The 21,597-nt window shown below is 37.2% G+C and overlaps 2 protein-coding genes across 6 annotated transcripts in view; both read left to right on the top strand.

The window, feature by feature from the left end:
* The window catches only part of GTF2IRD1 (GTF2I repeat domain containing 1), a 48,536-nt gene extending 34,439 nt beyond the window's left edge, over positions 1 to 14,097 (top strand). Inside the window, exons 9-28 of one of the 2 annotated variants that reach the window (XM_053454917.1) lie at positions 5 to 88; positions 392 to 575; positions 659 to 684; positions 1,479 to 1,578; positions 2,285 to 2,322; positions 2,715 to 2,795; positions 2,972 to 3,061; positions 4,127 to 4,180; positions 4,981 to 5,043; positions 5,241 to 5,424; positions 6,063 to 6,109; positions 8,032 to 8,097; positions 8,737 to 8,820; positions 9,970 to 10,153; positions 10,405 to 10,433; positions 11,011 to 11,088; positions 11,459 to 11,651; positions 12,615 to 12,652; positions 13,078 to 13,226; positions 13,866 to 14,097. In XM_053454917.1, coding sequence (XP_053310892.1) covers positions 5 to 88; positions 392 to 575; positions 659 to 684; positions 1,479 to 1,578; positions 2,285 to 2,322; positions 2,715 to 2,795; positions 2,972 to 3,061; positions 4,127 to 4,180; positions 4,981 to 5,043; positions 5,241 to 5,424; positions 6,063 to 6,109; positions 8,032 to 8,097; positions 8,737 to 8,820; positions 9,970 to 10,153; positions 10,405 to 10,433; positions 11,011 to 11,088; positions 11,459 to 11,651; positions 12,615 to 12,652; positions 13,078 to 13,226; positions 13,866 to 13,934 — 1,841 coding nt within the window. In that variant the 3' untranslated portion in view covers positions 13,935 to 14,097. Of the gene's footprint in view, positions 1 to 4; positions 89 to 391; positions 576 to 658; positions 685 to 1,460; positions 1,579 to 2,284; positions 2,323 to 2,714; positions 2,796 to 2,971; positions 3,062 to 4,126; positions 4,181 to 4,980; positions 5,044 to 5,240; positions 5,425 to 6,062; positions 6,110 to 8,031; positions 8,098 to 8,736; positions 8,821 to 9,969; positions 10,154 to 10,404; positions 10,434 to 11,010; positions 11,089 to 11,458; positions 11,652 to 12,614; positions 12,653 to 13,077; positions 13,227 to 13,865 lie in introns of both variants that reach the window. The other variant, XM_053454916.1, reaches the window with a different exon arrangement.
* A 6,702-nt stretch (positions 14,098 to 20,799) lies between these two features.
* GTF2I (general transcription factor IIi) overlaps positions 20,800 to 21,597 on the top strand; it is a 36,241-nt gene continuing 35,443 nt past the window's right edge. For 3 of the 4 annotated variants that reach the window (XM_053454920.1, XM_053454922.1, XM_053454919.1), the window contains exon 1: positions 20,800 to 21,254. The gene's annotated coding sequence lies outside the window, so the exon portion shown is untranslated. The remainder of the gene's footprint in view (positions 21,255 to 21,597) is intronic. The other variant, XM_053454921.1, reaches the window with a different exon arrangement.

The following is a 21,597-nucleotide window of genomic DNA, read 5'->3' as shown; positions in this document are numbered from 1 at the left end:
ATAGAGAAATGGGACAGTTTCATTAAGGAGACAGAAGACATCAATACCCTAAGGGAGTGTGTGCAGATCCTGTTTAATAGCAGATATGGTGAGTAGGTATTATATATACTGTGTGTGTGTGTATGTATATGTATATATATATGTGTATATATATATATATATATATATATATACACACATACACACACACACACACACACTATTATACAATCTAAATTCTTTATTATAAGCAGTTCCATTATAGTGCATAGTAGTACATATTGGAGTAATGTTTCTTTATCTATCTATGACTTTGGTATGCATAATACCTAGGAAGAGCGCTCCAAGTTTGGGATACTGTTTTACCTTGCAGACATGCTGCTGTGATATCATTGTGCTTTTTTAACCCCAGCTGAAGCTTTAGGTCTCGATCACATGGTACCTGTGCCATATCGTAAGATTGCCTGTCATCCAGAAGCAGTGGAGATTAGAGGAATACCCGATAAAATCCCTTTCAAAAGGCCGTGTACTTATGGAGTACCCAAACTTAAGAGAATTCTAGAGGAAAGGCACAACATCCATTTTATTATCAAAAGGTAACATTAACATGTATATCCTACTGTGCAATGGGGTGCCATGTCCTACATGTATGCTTAAAGCAATGTTTCCTCTTTTGCAGCATGTTCGATCAGAGAATCTTTGAAGGTATGTATTTCCTGACTATTTACGTAATGTTATGCAGAAGGGGAACACCAACCATTTATCACGTTAAAGAAGACTTTTTAAAAAATGCTGTGCTGTTTTCTTTAAAAAAGGTTCTAGTTTTTTCAGACCGCTAACTATTACTAATTTGAATGTGTTCTAGCTGCAATCATTGTCCAATTTACTAGACAAACACCCTGACTCCTTAGGCTGTAGTAAACAATAGAATGACTCGGTCTTAATGCCCCTGTCTGACACTCTGACTAATGAAAGCTTATGGCAGGGAAATATTTCATTGTTTGGGCAGGACTTCACTAGCATTACAATTAAGGGTCACCTCACTCAAGATATCACATGACTGACAGCAAAGGCACCCCCAGGTCTGCAGAAAAAGGAAGTTTATTTGTACAATCCCATATTTTCGCTGGTAAACTGCATTACTGCCTGGCGAAAAATATTTGTTCTTTTTATGGGAGTTCCTCTTTAAGTAAATGAGTATAAATAGAACTGTATAAATTACACAAAACCCTGTAAGAAATGTATTTTAAAGCAAAATAGATTTAACGTATTTTTATTACATGTAGTTACGTTCATGAGACACCATTGTTGTCCAGGATGTAGAATACATTTAATAACTTCCCTTTTTTGAGACTGGACTCTCTTTATATTGGAACTCAAACAGAGCCCAGGTTTCAGTTCAATACTTATTTATGTTTGGTTGAAATGCTTTCAGATGTTACTGTTTGCGATCTAAAATAAAAAATGTACTGCCTAATCAGGTACTAAATTTTCTAAAGAAACCACAATAACCGATTCCTCGACCTTGGGAGAGGAGACCCTGAATGAAGCCCAAAACATACCACTGCTGGACATCAGTGGGCAATCAAATGGACACAGGTTAGTAATTTTATGACTTACTTACAGGTCAGTCTTGACAAAATGTTAGTATTAAAAATTAAACATTTGGTCTTTTAACTTAACCATTGTTTCGCTCAAGATTGTAAGCTTGTGAGCAGGGCTCTCTCCACCTAATGTATCGGTTTGTCTTAGTCTGTCAATTCTCGTCTTGTCATACCCCTTGAATATATGTATTGTATGAAGCGCTGCGTAAACTGTAGGCGCTATATAAATAACAGATAATAATAATGATAATAATTGTAGTATAGATTGTATATTGTAAAGGCCGTCTGGAGTACATTGGGGAGGGGGCATAAAACAAGGACAGTCCCTGCAATCCTGCCTCCCACTTTGTTTTTACATTAACAAAAAGTTTTACAACATTTTTAAATAACTAAGAAATGTAAATGCATGACAGGTTTAGCCAGTTGGTACATGTGTCTCTTACATGCAAATTCTGTAATTTTTTGTACTGTTCTAGTGTTGCACAGAATTCCCCTAAAATGCATTTGCCTATTTTCCCATCCCCTTCCTATTTTCAGTGCTGGAGATGGACTCAGCTGAATATATCTCCTAGCATGTGAAATAGCCCCTAGTCTCTAAATAATGTATACATTTAACAAATTTCTTCTATTATTTGTTTGGGCTTATATTTATATGACATACATTTGATATCATTTCTAATATTGGGCTTTTGTTTACCCAGGTCTGCAAACAGCAGCACATCAGATGAATGTGAACCAGGTAAAACTAAAACCATACGAGATAAAGCATCAAATAATATATAGATGTTCACTTTATAGATGTGTAATATTAATTATTAAAGGCACTTTAACATACCTTTAATATCTGATTCTTCCATCTTCAAAGGAGATTTTTCCATTTCCAAGACTGCTATAATTTAGTTTTATACCGAAATCAAAGTCCTTGATTAAGGAGTCCACGTATCTCCTGTCCACACCACTCTTAACCTCCTAATGAATGTAGACTCATCTTCAGTACCAGTATGTCTCATGTTTGTTTATCTCATCCTCATTGTAACGGGGCTACACAACTTGCCAGTGTTTTATAAATAATTTTTCAGATCAATCATATTCTCCTCATTTAATAAAGTTACTTTCATTGTTGTATAACAGGCACTTCAGGTGAGCAGAGCGGAATGAAACGTATAAAGACAGAACCAGAAGAAAATGAGATCATACAAATCACTGTTCCAGGTACCAAAAAAAAATGAACATTTTTCATGAAGCTTTGATTTATTATATTCTGTGAACTATCTCCTACAATCTTTATATAGCCATTTTGCAGATGGTGATAGGGTTGTCTTACTCAAATATTAGTTTTTTTTTTAATCATATGTGTATATTAAAATCCTCAGACATTCTCTTTATAGATCACACATTTCATTCAGATGAGACGAGTGACTGTGTGACGAGTCATATGGCGGCTGAGGACGCTGGCTATGTGCTGGACTCGGGTTCAGGTAATATCTCACCCTTCTCACTGTGTTTATGACTAGCTGTCAAAAAACTAATGATGTACTTTCAAATATATTATTGTGAATTATTTATTTAATTTGGGTCATTGAAAATACTGTTCAATTTTCCTATTGTCACCTCTAACCCCCCGCTCCCCCCTCCCAATTTAATTAATTGCAAGCAGCAATGCAAGAAATCTAATTAAGCGACTTGTAACTCTTGAAAGAGCATGAACGTTAAAATAAAAGTGAGACACTTGGTGTTCCCCATGTGTTTTCTGGCTACACTGTAGCTTCTTACATTTAATACAGTTGTGGTTTAAAGGGTTTCTGATTGATTTGCTTCGCAGAACCAGCTCATTAACTTTTTGGTGCATGTAGAACTTCCGTGGGGGAAACACTGGTCTTGGTCTTTCCAATAAATAGCAAAACAAATGTTTCAGTATTCTGCTGTTCTTGCTCTCATGATTTTAGAAAGTACTCCGTACTGTCAAGTACCTCAGGATTACTCTTGGGAGGGCAGTTAAGTATGTCAAGGAATGAGTACAGAAAAAGCACAGGGAGAAAGTCACAAAGCGACCAGCCGGAAAGCTTTAATAAAAATAATCTTGAGGTTAAGGAGATGGTTAGGGAGGCATGTAACAACATTTGATGCTGAATAAGTATAATTAAGCAGATTTTTCTTCTGTAGGTACACTAAATCTTATTCAGTTCTTGGTTTTGCTTCCTTTTTCACGATAGCCTTATGCCTATTCCATGAATGGTTGTTCCTTCAATGTATAAATCACTAGCACTTCTACTGAGAGGCTGTTATCCATCACCCTCTGAGTAAAGTAAAATTGTGTTTTGGCCTTAAAGCTCTTACTCATAGGCATTCATACACTTGCGCTAAGGCAGCTGGACAGAATGTGAAGCTATTCCACAGTTTTACCCAAATGTAAACCTCAAAATGTGTATAAAATTATTAGAAACCAAAACATAATTGGTAATTTAAAATGAATTAACTAAAGCCCGCTCTTGTATGTACCTCTATGTATACACATTTTCCATGTTTTGTGTTTTTTTTTTTAGTTTCTGAAAAGGGACTCAGTGATGAATCTAGAAATGAAGAAAAACATGTAGATGGTAAGTATGATGCTCTTGTTACTTTGTTGGGCACAAGTACATACTATAAAACAAGGGCTAATAATTGGAAAATATATATATATATATATATATATATATATATATATATATATATATATATATATATATATATATATATATATTAGAGAGAGAGAGAGAGAGAGAAGATATTATATGAGGTAAATACATTTTCCCAACAGTTGAATATATTTTGAAAGGCCTAAACTAACAATCTATGGGATGGGCCTGGACCTTTATATGCATTAGTGAATACCACAAGATGAGAGTAATTAGAGAAAACTATCCCCATCATGAGATAACGTACATCAGGACAAACTGGCAGACCAAAAGGGGCGACTGTTTCATATTTGCTTTCGAAATCTGTGTTTCTATGTTTACAACATAGAAATTGGGCGACCAGACTTACTCAGTGACATAAGGGTTGGCTAAAGAAGTGGCCTCAGTGTCAGTTGTGAGATTTGTTATTTTATGAGTTTAATTTAGGTTTTGGTTCAAAATAAAATAATGTTCTTTTTTTGCCATACTTTGAAAGATAAAAATGTAACCGCGCAGAGAATTATCATGTGCACTGCACCCGAATATAGCACAAAAATATCATTATAATTATTTATGGCTCTGGTTGGCATTGGTATTTTGAAATGACTTATGAATTGTACAAACCTGTGAAAGACGAGTCTCATCAGAATATTTTGGTAATGAGATCCCTAATTGGATGAGGTGACTTTAATCAATTGCTTCTTCATTGTTATCTTTATTTTTGACTATGCTGGTGCACAAAGGGATTGGAGACATGATAAGACAACTGAGAAAACAAGTAGAAAATGCATTTAATTCAAACTATGGTAAGTGGCTTGGTTATTTAATTTCAGTTCACAATCTGTTTTGTTGTAGCATATGCCAATTTTAATAAAAGTTTTATGTTGTAGTCGTGTATAATCAGTTATATGGTTATTTTAATTTATTTTACACTTTTTCCATCAACATTATTAATCTTCTCATTATGTTGTGTTTTTTTTGTTTGTTTTGTTTTCTGAAACAGCAAAAGCAATCGGAGCTCCAGAACCTGTCAAAGTGCCATACTCTAAGTTCTTGATGTACCCAGATGATCTGTTTGTCGTGGGGTTACCTGAGGGGATCTCTTTCCGACGGCCAAATTGTTTTGGAATTTCAAAACTCAGAAGGATATTGGAACACATTAATGATATCCAATTTGTTATTAAAAGGTGTGATGTACTAAATGTCAGTGTTATTCCCTGTCCACTTGTCAGTAATTATTTATAGCTTCAAAAAATAGTGACACTGGTCACAATATTGAAAATATAAAAATATTTATTTTAGTAAGTGCACCTTCTAACTTAAATAAGGAGCCTTCTATACCTTCTTGGCTTAAGGAGCGCTTCAATTCCTTGCTATTACCCATGTGTACATTTATAGGCCTTTTAACTGATTCTGTTTTGGTAAATGCTAGAGCACTTTACATATTACTTACAACTTAACTTCACTTTGGTATGCAGTCCGAAGATACATTTAGAAAGCGCTCCTATGTGGGAGTGATGCTGGCTTATTAATCATGGAATTAGTTTGGTACGATTTTCCATATGACATTGTGCCCCAGTGTTTACTTATGTTATTCGCCATATTAAAAAACATTAACTTTAAATCCTATCCTGTTTCGTACTGCAGATTTTAGGGTAATTGTTATTTTTAAAAGCTATACTCTATATAGCTATACTGTGCTGTTCTTTCTATTTTCTGTAACCACCCTAGTCCATTGTACGACTAACTGTTCACGTTGATTTTAACAAACCAGTTCAGTTCATTGGTTATGTATTTAGTTTTTTTGTTTTGTTTCTTTTTTAAGACCTGAACTGATATCTGAAGTTCTGAAAGACAATTCTGGACTTCCAGGTATGATTCTATATACCGTATTGGCTCGAGTATAGGCCGCACTTTTTTCCCACAATTTAAATCTTTAAAGTGGGGGTGCGGCCTATAATCGGGGTTTAGCATTTCTTACCTTCTCCAGGGTGTCTGGAAGACCGTATCAGCAAACTTTCTTCAGTGCGGTCCGGCAAAAATGCGGTCCCCCGGCAACACGAGCAGAAACTTTAGTTCCTCCCTGATTTTTTATTCCCAACATTGATGTAGATGAGGCAGACTGGTGCAGCAAGTGGAGTTCACGTATGCTGCATCTACATCAAGGTTGCAGATCTAAAGTTTAGGTAAGGAGGGTGGTAGCCTCCTACCATACATTCAATGTAAAAAAAAAAACCCACACACACTAAGCATAAAGAACTTGCCAAGTAGTCCCCAACCTTGAATCCCTTTTAAAGGTCCCTACCTTAAACTCTAAGGCTCCATTATAAATTATCATAAATTAAAATGGGACCTTAAAAAGCTATTTTATTGTAGCCCCACACTGTATAGCCTTTTTTAGGCACCCCTTAATTAATGATGCACTCTGTAAGTAAGGTGCATTAAGAATTAAGGGGGGGAACCTTAAAATGGCAAAGTATTGAATTGTAGCCCCACACTTTATAGCCTTTTTTAGGCACCCCTTAATTAATGATGCACTCTGTAAGTAAGGTGCATTATGAATTAAGGCGGGAACCTTAAAATGGTGATAAAGTATTGAATTGTAGCCCCACACTTTATAGCCTTTTTAGGTACCCCTTAATTAATGATGCACTCTGTAAGTAAGGTGCATTATGAATTAAGGCGGGAACCTTAAAATGGTGATAAAGTATTGAATTGTAGCCCCACACTTTATAGCCTTTTTAGGCACCCCTTAATTAATGATGCACTCTGTAAGTAAGGTGCATTATCAATTAAGGGGGAACCTTAACATTATTGTAGTCTCCTAAGACCAATGAATTAATTTTTCTACAGGAACTAATAAAATACCAAAATGGCTGATCATGTGGAGATTAAACCTTCGACCAGCAAAGAGAAAAGGCGAAGTTATGATTCAACTTTTAAGATAAACGTCCTAAAATATGCTGAAAAAACGAGCAACAGGGAAGCTGCCAGAAAATATGACCTAGATGAGAAAAATGTAAAATATGGTTCTGATATTTTTTCCCTTTTCTTAGTCTTCTCCCCATCTCTACTTTCTACCTGTCCATTCTTTTATTCATATAACATATATTATATACTGTCAAAAGAAGGGCTAACTGCATAATAAATATAAAAAATGTTCAAATACCATTCATTAAATAAAATACTGTTTTACCATTTCACTAACGTGTATTTTTTCTTTAAAAAAAATTTTTTCTTTAAAATAGCACCTAACTTTTAGGGTGCGGCCTATATTCGGGTGCGGCCTATATCCGAGCCAATACGGTATATTAATTGTATATCACCCATTATGCAAACGTATACTTAGCTTGGAACTTCCCAGGATGGGTCATCCAAGACTCCCCTCCTCCATAGAAGCTTTATCACATCACAGATGTGGCAGGGTGGGTGCTGACAAACATGACTAACCTGCCACCCAAGGGCCTGACAAACAGCCATGATGACAGGAACCTCTGGGGAAAACCAGAGGTCCCAGTGTCTTAATACGTGAGCAACAACTTGTTTATGAACATATTCATATATACTTCACCTGGCCTTATCTGAAGTTATCTTCAAATAAAATATAGACTATAGGTCTGGCCCTGTAAACCATAGAGTATGTGAAAAACCTTAGCAAAATAATCTGCAATATATGTCATAACATATATGTAATGTATGTTATATAACATATAAGCTGCTGCTTCTGTTTTAATTTGTTTCGGGTTAGTTGAAATATGTTAACTATTATATTAACAATTCTATTTTGCTTTTAGATGTTAGTGACACAAATTGCCATGATTCTGTCTTAGATGAAATCACTAAGAGGCCCAGCTTTCAAGGTAAACATTATATATCTTGCCGTTTTTATCAATCACACCACATGACCCTTGTCACAATCAGATAATCCTTGCTCAAGCAGCCCCTAACTCCTAATAGATTGTAAATTCACAAGAGCAGGGCCCACTGTCCTTCTGTACCTGTATGTCTTAACATGTGTTAATGTTTGGATATAATAATAATTTTGTCTCCCCTGTTTTAATGGCACTACACAATCTACAGGCACTCTGTAACTAAAAATATGTAATATGATGCTATGCAGTATAAAGTCAGTAGCCTACATGGATACAAAATGATGTAACAAAATGTCAGAATGTGAGGGCGCACACAATACTACATTAGTTAATTGCAACAAAATTATCAGATTGAAAAAAAAACATAGGGTTAAGTAAATACAAATATGGACATAGTCTTTTCGAATGTATTATGTTTCTAAGCAGTTTTCATATTTTGCTCCCTTCGGGATCTCAAAAGATAAACAAAATGAATGGGTTCTTATTATTATAAAGGTCATCAGTATTTCTTGTTAGGGACTCTTCTAAAAGAACATAGCATGAGAAATATGATTACACATATCTGCAGGTCTGATAGCAAGTTCCATCACTCTATATTTTTGACCCGTTGTATTTTTTGCCTTCTAGAGAATTATGATACCAGACTCTCGAGAATTGATATTGCTAACACTCTCAGAGAACAAGTGCAAGACTTATTTAATAAAAAGTATGGTAAGTGTGTTACAAGGCCGAAATCAGACAAAGGAATGTACACATTACACACCCCTCTGCGGCAGCATCCTCACAGCTAAGCAGCACACGTGTTAAAGGTGTACAGTACATTTGCTGCATTCTCTGGAATCTTTGCCCAATTGGCACATTCCTCCATAGTGTAAATGAGCCAGTTGGGAGATCTCCCTTTTAACCAGGGAGTGTGTGATGACCCAAAAGGGCAATCTGCCCAAGTTTTGCATCAGAGGAACTGCTATCCCTCTGGACCTGCTGCCCTGAATATGTTGTTGCTCTTACCTAAACAAAGCATAATTTTTTGCAGAATAATTTCAAACAAACCAAATGCATTTCCTTGTATTGCCGGATGAAACAGAAGAAATGTAGCTGCCTTCAGTGGTGTATTACGGCCGATACCCCTAACCAGCCTATTAACACTATGGTGGACTAAAAAAAGAGTGCTATGATACGACATCATATCCCAGCACTCAATAGTAAGGCCAGAGGGGGCAGCGGTTGGCACTGTCATGTGCCGAAGATAAAATACTGGCTACAATTTTAAGAAGTGTTATTGTATAGAAGTATAGTTTAGCAGCTATTTTGCAAAACTAGTTCAACTTTCTGACAATCTTATGTAAAATACATAGTAATTCAAACCACATTTATATTAGTTGCTGCTGAAAGATTTTTTTTGGTTATGAGGGGTATGAGTTTCAAAATATATATTTTTTTATTTGTAATTGACCAGATTCACGCATTTTTTTTAATTTAATGGAAATGGTAGTGTGGCAGTTTCTTTGGCCTGACTTTGGTAATACTGTACGTCTCTTTAGCTTAGCAATGAAAGCAATATATCTTGAGGTTTGCTAGATATGATTGTAAACACAGAATGATGTAACATTAAAGACATCATTGTAATAAATCCTATTTTATATTGCATGGCATGTAACTAATTAGAAAAAAAATGTTAATTTCCTTACATAGCAGACAAGGTATCTTAATAATTTAAATGCATTACAATTTTAGTTATAAATATGTCAGCATCTAAATTGAACTAATGAGTATTTATTTAATTACATTTCAACCCTTTTCCATATCATACAGTTTTGGGATTTTGTTTACATAATATATTTAATATGTAACTTATTTTAGGTGAAGCACTTGGGATCAAGTACCCAGTCCAAGTGCCCTACAAGCGTATAAAGAGCAATCCGGGCTCTGTCATCATAGAAGGTCTTCCCCCAGGAATCCCATTTCGTAAGCCCTGCACATTTGGGTCACAAAATTTGGAGAGAATATTAGCAGTGGCGGATAAAATCAGATTCACAGTAACAAGGTATATATATGATGTTCATCTCCTGATTTTTTTTTTTTTTTTTGATGATTTGGGGGTTTATTCACTTTATCTATATATATAATTGTCTTTACTATTTGACTACGCTACTATTATAACTTTAATGATCATTGGGTATGGCCAGACAAAATCTAGTTTTTTAAATTACATTCTGTTATTATATAGGGTAAGCTGCATATTTTTTAAAAAAAAATCAATTATGTATTTTACCTTTCTCTCCCCCCTACATTTAGGCCTTTTCAGGGACTCATTCCGAGACCAGGTAAGATATTTTTCTATAAAAGTAGAGCATCTGATTTTTAAGGTAAAATGGAAAGCATCCAACAATAATATATTTCTATTAAAGCCACATATTATAAAAAAAGGCATGACTATTGCTTTAATAAATAACAAATATTCTACAAATATGTGATGACCATTTTCCTTTGTTTTAATCAGAAAAATCAAATTAGAGTTTCAAGTGGACTTGAAGCGGTGGATCCTAAAATATGCATAGAATCCCAAAAGTCATTTTTTATTTTATTTAAAAAAAAAAAAGATTTGTTTTGCTGTACTATATATTATATTATATGTCTCTAGGTTGTAAGCCTGTTTGAGCTTCCTTACCTTTTGTTTCTGTAAGTTAAAATTGTTATGCTTTCTGTTATGTCCTAAATAATAAATAAAGTCCAGAAATCCTCCATGTACTGTAACTGGGGTGTACAATAATCCAAAATAAGTGAAAAACTTGCTTTACGGTTCTCTGAAAACGTAAACATTGCGACAGGCGGATAATAACACAATGTCTATGTTTGTTGATTGCACAATTCTAAACCACATTTTTGGATTCTGTATTTTAGATGATGAAGATGCCAACAGACTGGGAGAAAAAGTCATTCTCCGGGAACAAGTTAAAGAGCTTTTTAATGAAAAATATGGTTAGTCTTTTTAGTGTTACTGCATAAAACGTAACATGGTCAATATGATGCTGTTTACTAATATATATATAACCTGACTAGTGTGCACACCATGGGTCTTTCAATACAAGGATCTGTATTCATGTTTTAGAAGTCGTCTAATCAATGTATTCATATATAGGATAGACAATAACATGCTAAATAAAGAGTAAAATTCAGCTAAGAAAAATAACTAAAGATGATCATCTATGACACCAAGTTCCTCATATCATACCTTGTGTAAATATTAAAAAAACACTCCCATCTTGCCACATCTCCATACATTCCTTAAGCATTATTAACTTATTGTGTGTGTTGCCAATTCTAACAATATAACGTGTATTTCACACAGGAAAGGCACTTGGATTAGGTCGACCAGTACTGGTGCCCTACAAATTGATCCGAGATCACCCAGATTCTGTTGAAATAACGGGACTGCCAAATGATATACCTTTCAGAAATCCCAACACTTATGACATTAATCGGCTGGAAAAAATTCTTAAAGCAAGAGAGGACATCCAAATGGTTATATTAAATCAGTTACAGTAAGTGTCTCTTAAGAATGCATTTTCTGTCCTCATGTCATTACACTTATCATACACACCAAATAAATGGCCAATCAATTACTAGCTACCTGCCCTTTCACCAGTGAGAATCTCTTTGAGCATCAGACAATGCAGGTGAGTTGACGATTTCCCAAGGGTTTGTGTAGACTCCAGTGTCCAGTGACACAGGCCCACTTTCCAGTAGGACTGAAATTGTATGTTAGGCCTGGACTGCTTTTATGATCTGGAAAAGTTGCTGTGAAGCATATAAAAAAGAGAAGCAAGGACTAATTATGATGCTTTTGGCATGGCTAAAATCACATTAACAGATGAGAAAATAGATGGATTCCCAGCCCCACTATGAGAGTCCACACTCTGAAGGTTAGTGGTGGCAAGCAGGTGTTCCAGGCAGGGCTACAAAAGGATGGGAGTAAGAGAAGTAACATCATCCTCACCCACCTGCCCTTCAATATGGCCACACAATTATTATTTTTAATAATCATGGTTATTTTCTGAAATCATAAACCTGTGGAAATGAAATCTACTTCCATTTCACACTCCTGGATTAACTGTGATGTACCATGTTTCAAATGAACTTCCTTAATTTACAAAATCGTCTTTTCGCCTATGATTTTTGCAGACAGAATTTTCCATTATTTAACACATGCGCAAAAATAACCAAAATAAATTGTTTTAACCCCTTAATGACAAAATGCATTGTTTTCAATGGGTTTAGGGACTGCCCATTGTCCTTAAGGGGTTAACCAGGTTTGTAACTGTGAAGAAATGAATTGGTTTTCATAATAGACTTCTATACTGTGTTGGTCTTGTGGAGAAAAACGTTGTTTCATTTTTCTGGTCCGCGCTAAATTGCAAAGATGATTTCCTAGCAATACAGCCAAATCAGTTGTTTGGATGATTTCTCACAGTGATATAACTATTGATCTTAATCTTTTAACACAGACCATTTTCTGAAATCTGCATCGAGGCACCACCTATACGTAAGTAAATCCCCTTTGCTTATTGAATGTGAGACCGGAGACCGGATGGCTAGCATACTGGAAGAAATTACCCCTACTCTAAGCACCCTCCCACAATAAATATATATATAAGTAAAAGACATACATGGATTTATATAAATAAATGTATTAAATTAAAAAATGTGGACTACAACCCCTGGCCATATTGATGATAAGGGCAGTGGAGCTGTTGCCCTCCATAGAGCGCGAGCTGGAGGTGCAGAAAGGTTGGCATACCTGTAGAAATATGTATTTTCCTAACTATATTTTGTTTTGTTAGCATAATTATGATATTCACACCCACTTATATGTGCCTACACTGTGCTGTGAAGGATACTGCCACCTATATGGATTGTATGTGCAGATTTAGTGGGTAAAATCTTTACAAATGTACTTTTTTAATACAGAAAAAGACATCTCTGCTCCTAAACGGAAAAGAAAGAGAATCTCTGAAGGGAATTCTGTATCTTCAACATCATCAAGCTCTTCATGTTCCTCCTCATCCTCATCCTCTAATGTCGATGCCATCTCTTCAGCACATCCAGCGTCACTAGTGGTAAGAGCAGGTCATTTTGCCGTTATTACTGTATTTATTTTGTTAGTAAGCAAGATTGGGGAAAGGGATCAAGGAGAAGGTGCAAGAGAAAGGAAGTTAAAGTCAAAATGTGGCTGGGAGACTGGACAAGGGCAGAAAGAACAAAAAGAGTTCAACAAGTTGCTGCAGTTGAAGGGTGGTTAAAAAGTACAAATTACAGAATGCTTTTCTTATGAAAACTCTGAGCATGTTTGTGGAATCCATCGGGTCTGACATAATAATTGACTTAGGTGGGTTTCCCTTATGGGAATGGGCACATTGGCACTTCATCTTTTAGTGAATGCGAGAAAGTTTCACCATATTGTATGGAAGTTAGGAAATAAGAAGAAAAACAGAATAGGATTCAGAAGAACAAGAAAGACGTATAATGAATGATGCTGAGGTAAAACATAAAACAGAGAAGTTATGATATCGGCTACAAAAAGGAAATAGATTTTTTCAGATTGACTAATGTGATTATATGGTTTAGTATATTAGAATATGATATATATATATATATATATATATATATATATGTCTTAGGCTATATGTTACCTACCCTGTTATATTGAAATAATTACGGTGATCTCATGTCTATATTTCTTATCTCTTGTTTTTCAGCAATGGCCTATGTACATGTTGGACTACGGAGGTGTGAACATGCAAATCCCTGGCCACATGAATTATTAGATCGTAGTATTTCGCTTTTAATTAGGAGAATATTGTAATTTATGTAAAAAGAAATGTATATTACTGTGTATCAATGCCTTTTAGTTTTTTTCAATAATTTTTACAGTATGTTTCTGCCATCCAAGACGGCCTTTTTGAATAAAAATGTGTTGCCTTGTTCTGATTTGTTTGTGTCATTTTTACCATTCTTAAAACATGTACTCTCTTTAGGTCAGTTGCATGCGTGATCTCTTTCAATCCATTGTCAATCCATGTCTTCTTCACATGGGGACTAAAATGGTCAAAAACAATCTGCGTGTTAGTGAGTCCCTAATCTGTTTTTAGGTACCTAACTCAATAACCAAAAAAACGGCTTACCGAATAGACCTTTTTAAATGCAATTAACAAGCGGTATCCAGAAACAAATGTAAAATATAACACAAAAAATAAGAATGCAGTGTGTTGTGATTTTGGGGATTTACTAGCATTTCAAACAAAGAATGAAACTGAACTATACAAGACGTTTATCTACCAGTCTAAAGTTTATTTGGAGTTGGTTGCTGATAGCAGGTAACACTGGTCTGGGGGTCCACAAGGAGCGTTTATCTCAGACCTCCACTATCATTAAAGAAGGCTCTATTTTATATCTTTGCATACATTTCTGGGTGTGCTGAAAATGTTTCTTATATGTTTTAAACGTCATAATCATAGAGTGCAGCATTTTTATACACTAAAAGGACATACGTTGAAAGGATGTGCAATTGTGAAGATGATATTTGAATAAACACAGATGCTGTTTACGCAGCGTTGCTAATATCTCAGTTTATTCTGAGAATTAAAGCTCATTCTTTAATTAAGCTCCTTTTACACGCCATCTGTGCACAATAAAGATGGCCCCATGTTTAACCCCTTCGCGACCTTTGCCGGTTCAGGACCGTCATGACAAGAAGGTCACTAAATGACCTTTGACGGTCCTGAACCGTCAAAAAGTTAAATAAGCTTAGAAAGTGATCAAGGATCACTTTCTTCGCTTAAACGGCCTTGCTGCAATGCCTCGATGTCGAGGCATTCAGCAAGGCCGAGATCGGCATCGGGGGCCATGTCTGGCCCCTCCCCGGGGCGTCAACAGCCGCCATACATTGTATGGCGGCGGACGCCCGTTTTAAAAGCGTTTAGGAGGCGATCAACGATCGCCTCCTAAACTTAAATGGTGTCGCTGGAATGCCTCGATCAGGAGGCATCCAGCGACACCAAACACTTACCTTTAGGTGGGCTGTGACCGCTCCGGAGAGCGGTCACAGCCGCAGCTGCCGGTGATCTTCGCCATCAAGTAAGATGGCGGCGGCCCGGGAACTACAACAATAAAGACGAAAAAGTTCGCTAGAGGGTCTCCAGACCCTCTAGAGAACTGGCTCCACTTGCTGGTTGAAAACAGGTACTGCATTCAACCATGCAAGTCAATGGAGCCCAGCTTTCTAATCACTATGTGATTAGTAAAATATTCAAAAAAAAAAATAAAAAATAAAAAAATGGAAAAAAAAAAATGTGCTAACATTTAAAAATAATTATGCAGTGATGTCACTAGATGAACCATCCAGTACCAGCACAATGTGTAAAAAAAAATATAAAAAAAGTATTAAAAAAATAAAAAAAATAAAAAAATAAAGTTTATTATTTTGAGCAAGTGCTAAAATTTCTCAAAAATCTCAGAGTTAAAATAAAAGCACTTCAAATACCCAAGGGGTGTCTAATATATAAAAAAAATGGCTGATGGGGTAAATTGGAGTGGCCTAGCTCACAGATAGGGCATAGGTACAGACTGACCAAAATGGAGAAAAAAAGCGCACTTCCCAAATGTGGCATTTTAAATCTGAAACAACCCGACAAACCCATGCATGTGGGGTATCACTGCACTCAGGAGATGTTCCTGAACACATATTGGGGGGTTGTTTGACAGTGACATATACCAGAACCTGTATATCTATAACTAAAGTACAATTTGTGTGAAAAAAAATTACTATTACAAAGTTTGACAAAGTGTAGTTCTATAATTGGTGCATGGAAAGGGTTAAAATAACAGCATTCGGAATACCCTGGGGTGTCTAGTTTTCCAAAATATATGGTTTGAATGGGTTAAATTGAGTTAACCGGCTTCAAAGATATTCCAAAGAAGAGATGGAGGCAGAATGACCAAATGACCACCTGGATTACGCATGCCCCAAAAGTAGCCTTTTACCAGCCAAACAATCTGACAAACCCATGCATGTGGGGTATCGCTGTACTCAGGAGATGTTGCTGAACACACATTGGGGTGTTGTTTGATAGTGACATATACCAGAACCTGTATATCTATAACTAAAGTACAATTTGTGTGGAAAAAAAAATAAAAAAAATTACTATTACAAAGTTTGACAAAGTGTAGTTGTATAATTGGTGCATGGAAAGGGTTAAAATAACAGCATTTGGAATACCCTGGGGTGTCTAGTTTTCAAAAATATATGGTTTGAGGGGGTTAAATTGAGTTAACCGGCTTCAAAGATGTTCCAAAGAGGAGATGGAGGCAGACTGACCAGATTTGTTAAAAAAGATTTGGAAATCATAAAACGCTGCTTGTACTTATTGCCCTATAACGTACAAAAAACAGCAAAAAAACATAAAAACATTGGGTATCTCTAAACTCAGGACAAGTAGTAGAATCTATTTAGCTAGTTTTTTTACTTGCTTTTTTAGGTGAGTAAAAGATTTTTCAAATAAAAGTCATAAAATGTCTTTTTTTTCAATTTTTCACCATGTTTTTTTTATTTTTTTTATAGTAAATAAGATGATACGATCAAAATAATGGTATCTGAAGAAAGCCCATCTTGTCCTGAAAAAAACAATATATAACTTATGTGGGTACACTAAATGGGTGAGGAGAAAATTACACCTGAACACAAGCACCACAAAAGTGTCAAAACAGCCTCGGTCCCACAGGGTAGAAAACGAAAAATGAGCCCGGTCCTTAAGGGGTTAACAACACAAAAGGATCTGTTTTATTTTGGATTCATACATAGCAAACTTGGTTAAATGGTGTGAACAACATAAATATATAGCCTAAACATCTGTTATGCAGTGTTTGGTACAAAAATCTAAATATATGATTATCCCATGGATTATATTTTGGAACGTTAATACATTAAATGATCAAACAGCCTATTTTCATTGGTTTAGCTGTTGAACTCCCCTGCCCAATGAATAGACACAGACTTATGGATCCCTTGAATGAATTGTTTCAATAGATCATTTTGAGATGTCAGGAGGCAGCACAGAGGTAAATAAAAAAAAAAGCAGTATTTCCCAAGGAAACTCTGCTCGGGCACAAAAGAAAACAAGGCACGTCCCTATAATCTATATGTGACCCATGTCTGTGTTGTTATTGGCATAGTGTAAAATTATATTAGGATAACAGTATAACTAAAGACCATATATGTAAATACAGACCAAAAGCTTTACATAATATTCTGGCAGTTTCAATGATCTGGACTGTTAAATTGAAATAAAATATAATCATCTCTGTCTATTTGTGTCTTATGCTAGATTAAAATGTGGAGAACATCTAAAATGTTCTCCAATCCATACTTGTCTGTGAGACTAGCGTGCCAGTGGCATGAAAGAGTGCAGCAAGTCCAATTTCAAAATCGTCTACTAGGGGACAGTAGGCAGCAACCTCAGCAAAAACCAGTGTCTGTACTGTGCATGGAGTTTGAATGCGTCATAGTATCCTAGTTCTCTGCAGTGTGAGAACGCAAGAGGTGGAAATCTGTGCTGGGAGTAGTGCAGGTCTTTGTGCATACTGCAGAGGAGCCCCTAGGTATGGTAAATGCAAAGAGGTGGTTCACAAGGGTTATAGGGGGAAGTTTTATGATCACTTTTGGGATTCAGTAACATTTATTTACTATTATTGTAAACTGGAGCTGGAGCATGATGGTAGAAGATGCCCAAGTGGCTCATAGAAATAACGAGTCACGCTCCAGTGTTAGAAAAATCTCTGGGTAACAGCGGGGAAGTTAAAGACACCGCACAACCAAAGATTGGTGAAAGCCAAGGGTCCAAGGCCCGAGTCAGGAGAGGTGAAATGAAAGGGGTTTTATTCGGTAGACCATACTTTGTGAGTTGCTGTTTGTTTAAATTCACAGTTTAACAATTTATTATGAAGGGCACAGGACTTGCCCCTGAACTCCGATTACACACGGACATGGGACTTGCTGAGATTGCACCCAAAGGGTTTACCCAGAAACCCAAATAGCACCCACAGTGGTCTCCTCAGAGTCTCAGATCTCCTCTGAGTCTGGCTCAGATGCATCCATTATTTATTCTACATCTTTTAGGCTCAAAACAGTAACAGTAATGGATCGCTTAAATATCCTGACTTACACTTGGTCTTTCATGCACACGCTTGCTTTCTCCCTTTCTCTGCCTCATAATCCCTCCCTCATGCCACTCTCCCCATTCTCATTAACCCCCTTTATATCTCCCCTTCTCTTTATCTCTCCCTCTTTATTTCCTCTCCTATGTATTGTTCTATTTTCTCAATATTTCTCCCCTTTCTCATTACCTTCTCCTCTCTATCTTCATTTATTTTTTCTTTACCATCTATTCTATATCTATCTCTCTCCATCACTTACCTTCCGGAGGTATTCTCCTTGCAGGCCTCTAATCACAGCTCCATCAAGGGGTGTCTGACCTCATTGCACCTTTCCGCTCTCTTGCGATGCTGCCAGCGATCGAAGCTGAGTGCCGGGATGCGACGTCATTACTTATTGTGAGTCACTGATATCTTGCAATGCTGCTGGAGAATAATGCTGAGCTGTAGCAAGGATGGGTGCACCGCCAGTTAGAGGAAAATCTATGATCTTTCCAACCAGTCCTGCTCCTCCAATATCGGGCAGTATAGTTTCTCCTAAAGGTAGCACCGTCCCCGCTGTGGAGGTATCAAGCCCTGCAACATAATCACAGTAGGACCCACACCACCCACTGTCTGTACACTACGCTGTAGTAGTTCCTAAATGGAAAGATTAGACCATTCATTTACTAGTAGATATAATATAATTATATTTATGGATATCATACTGGAGTTAAATAGTTTTTTGTCAATTCACACTTTCCCATTAGTACTAATGCTTTTAAGCAGCAAAAGTCATCCAAAATATAATAGGACCGACAAAAATGGCAGCCTCCAGATCTGCAAAGGACATTTTTTAACCCCTTCAATCCCAGGGGTTTTTGGTACGTCAAGTCCTAGAGCAATTTTGCCATTTTTGCGCTATGTCGGTTCAGCGATTATTCTCTTTTTCTGTGAATAGTGTACCCATGTAAACTATATATTGTTTTTTCAAGGAGAGATAGAGCTTTCTTTTGATACCATAGTTAGATGACTAGCTGAAAAGTTAGAATGATCTTACCCACAGAATTGCATAGAGATCACAGTGTCTGTGCCTCATCGAAGCGATCAGACATCCCTGCAGGGGATATCCCGTCCTCCGATGAACTTCCGGGTGACGTCAGCAGTGAGGCGACCCGGAAGGGAATGCCTGATCGCGTATGTTTCCCTGCCGCTGCAAGAAGGGCAGGACGTACCGGTACGTCCATAGGGGATTTTTGGGATGCATTTTTTTGATGTACTGGTACGTCCATAGGGGACTGAAGGGGTCAAGCAGTATTTAAGAAAAACAAAAATAAAACTGAGTTATTGTGAATACATTACTGTTTACAGCACTTTATTTAATGCCTAGTAAAAAAATAAACAAAATCCATGGGATGTCATCTTTAAAAAAGGATAAGGTACAGAGTTTCTCATCAGAAGAGACATCAAATTTCCCAAAACAAGAGGTGGTGATGGAAGGCAATATGCTTTCTATGCTTAGAGTGGGGATGTTTATTATTTTGTACAAACTGAAAGACAGGAGATGTGACTTAAAGAACAGGCGTCTCATCGAGGGACGCTGCAGGTAGAACTGAATGCCCCCCGCATACACATACACATGCTCACATCTCACACCTGGTGCTGTTCCTTACAGCTGACACTGCACAAGCGGCCACACTTTCACTGAGGGGTCACGTAATGCACCTCCACAAGCGGTCTGGCCCGAGTCTCTTGTTTGAAGGATTTGAAAGCGTTTAAGCTGATTTTTAGCTCAGGTACTAACTACCAGATTACAGCCCGTCATCTGATAGCGTGTCCCACTCATAGACCATGGCCGCGAGGAGTAAACATTGGTGATCCATTACAGCAAGGTCTGCTCGGGTGAGTCAGACATTCTCACTGTATGTTAACTGAATGCACCAAGACATTTTAAAGGCTTGTCCACGACTAAGCAGGAAATGTGTCCATTAAACACATCTTCTGCATGTCAAACTGCAAAAAATTCCTAGTGTATGAAAATAAAATCTAAACGTTAGCCTGCTACATAAAGAGGGCGACCGCCTTGAGAATAGACTTGTTACAAAGCCCAAAGTGTTATTGAAGTACTACTTGTTATGGCCTGTTTGCTCGCTGTACAGCGCTGCAGTATATGATGGTGCTATATATTCTATAAATAATAATACTTGATGACTTATATCAAAAGCTGTACTGGCAATAAGAATGCTATTCATCTATACCACAATCACTATAAATAATACCGACAATGCAAAATTAATATCTTATTTACACTTTGTACATCGCTACACACACTGTGAGAGCTATGCCAAAACATCAGAAAAAGACACGAAGGGTGGAGTTAAAATTGGTATTTCTCTATGTTAACGGACACTACAGAAAAAGGCGATAAACCAGGCCACCCTAGGGCTGGGCAGGCCCCTGTTGGCACCGGTAAAATGGCAGTACAGGAGATTAACTACACAGCCATATTACAAGCTCAGTCCGGGTACTTATAGAGGCCGCTGCAGCTCCAGCCGCTTTGTTCTTTTTTAGAGCAGCAAGCAGCGTCAAACGTGGAGTGTGATGGGACTTGTAGTGCCGTGAGCTGCCACTTCCTGTCGCTGCACATTGATCTGGCACTAAAGTAAAACTACAGCCCCCATAGTCCCTCGCGGTGGAGGAGCATGCGCGCTCTCTTATCTCAGAAGAGAGCCGAGAAGAAAAAAAATCTAAAAGAAAAATACGAAGAAGCTCGTCTTGCACAGCGCGGTGCGGCTAATGCATGGTATTAAGGAAGCACCGGGTAAGAGTTCCACGAGTCGCCATCTGGGACTGTGAGGAGGCTCTCGTGACACGGGAAGCTTCGCGAGCGACGGCGCCAGTGACTGCACTGTATTTAGCTGTGTCCGGCTTTAGCATCTGCATTGCAGCCGATTAATTCGGTAAGGAATAGTCTTTGATGTAATGTATAGGCGCGGGGGGCGCCATATTATAAAATGCAGTAAGTGCACACTTCCTAATGTCCGTTTAGCATAAGTACTGAAAAGACTCACGGACCCGTACTGTCTTGCCCTATGTTGGTGTGTTTGGCTAGGGGTTCCGCGTAGGCGGGGCTTCAGTAGTAGTGGGCGGAGCCGGTTGGGTTACTCATTGTCGTTCGTGAGTACAGCGGCTAGGTTTGGGGGCAAAGCTCTAAATGTAGAATAATCACTGTGGGCAGAAATGGGCAGTCAGTGTTGTTCGATCTGCATTTGGCATTCAGCACCAGAATTGTTCATGATTAAA

The sequence above is a fragment of the Spea bombifrons genome, chromosome 2 (assembly GCF_027358695.1).
Source record: "Spea bombifrons isolate aSpeBom1 chromosome 2, aSpeBom1.2.pri, whole genome shotgun sequence".
NCBI classification, from domain to species: domain Eukaryota; kingdom Metazoa; phylum Chordata; class Amphibia; order Anura; family Pelobatidae; genus Spea; species Spea bombifrons.
Note: the sequence above shows the minus strand (reverse complement) of the source record. Positions and strands in the feature narration are given on the sequence as shown.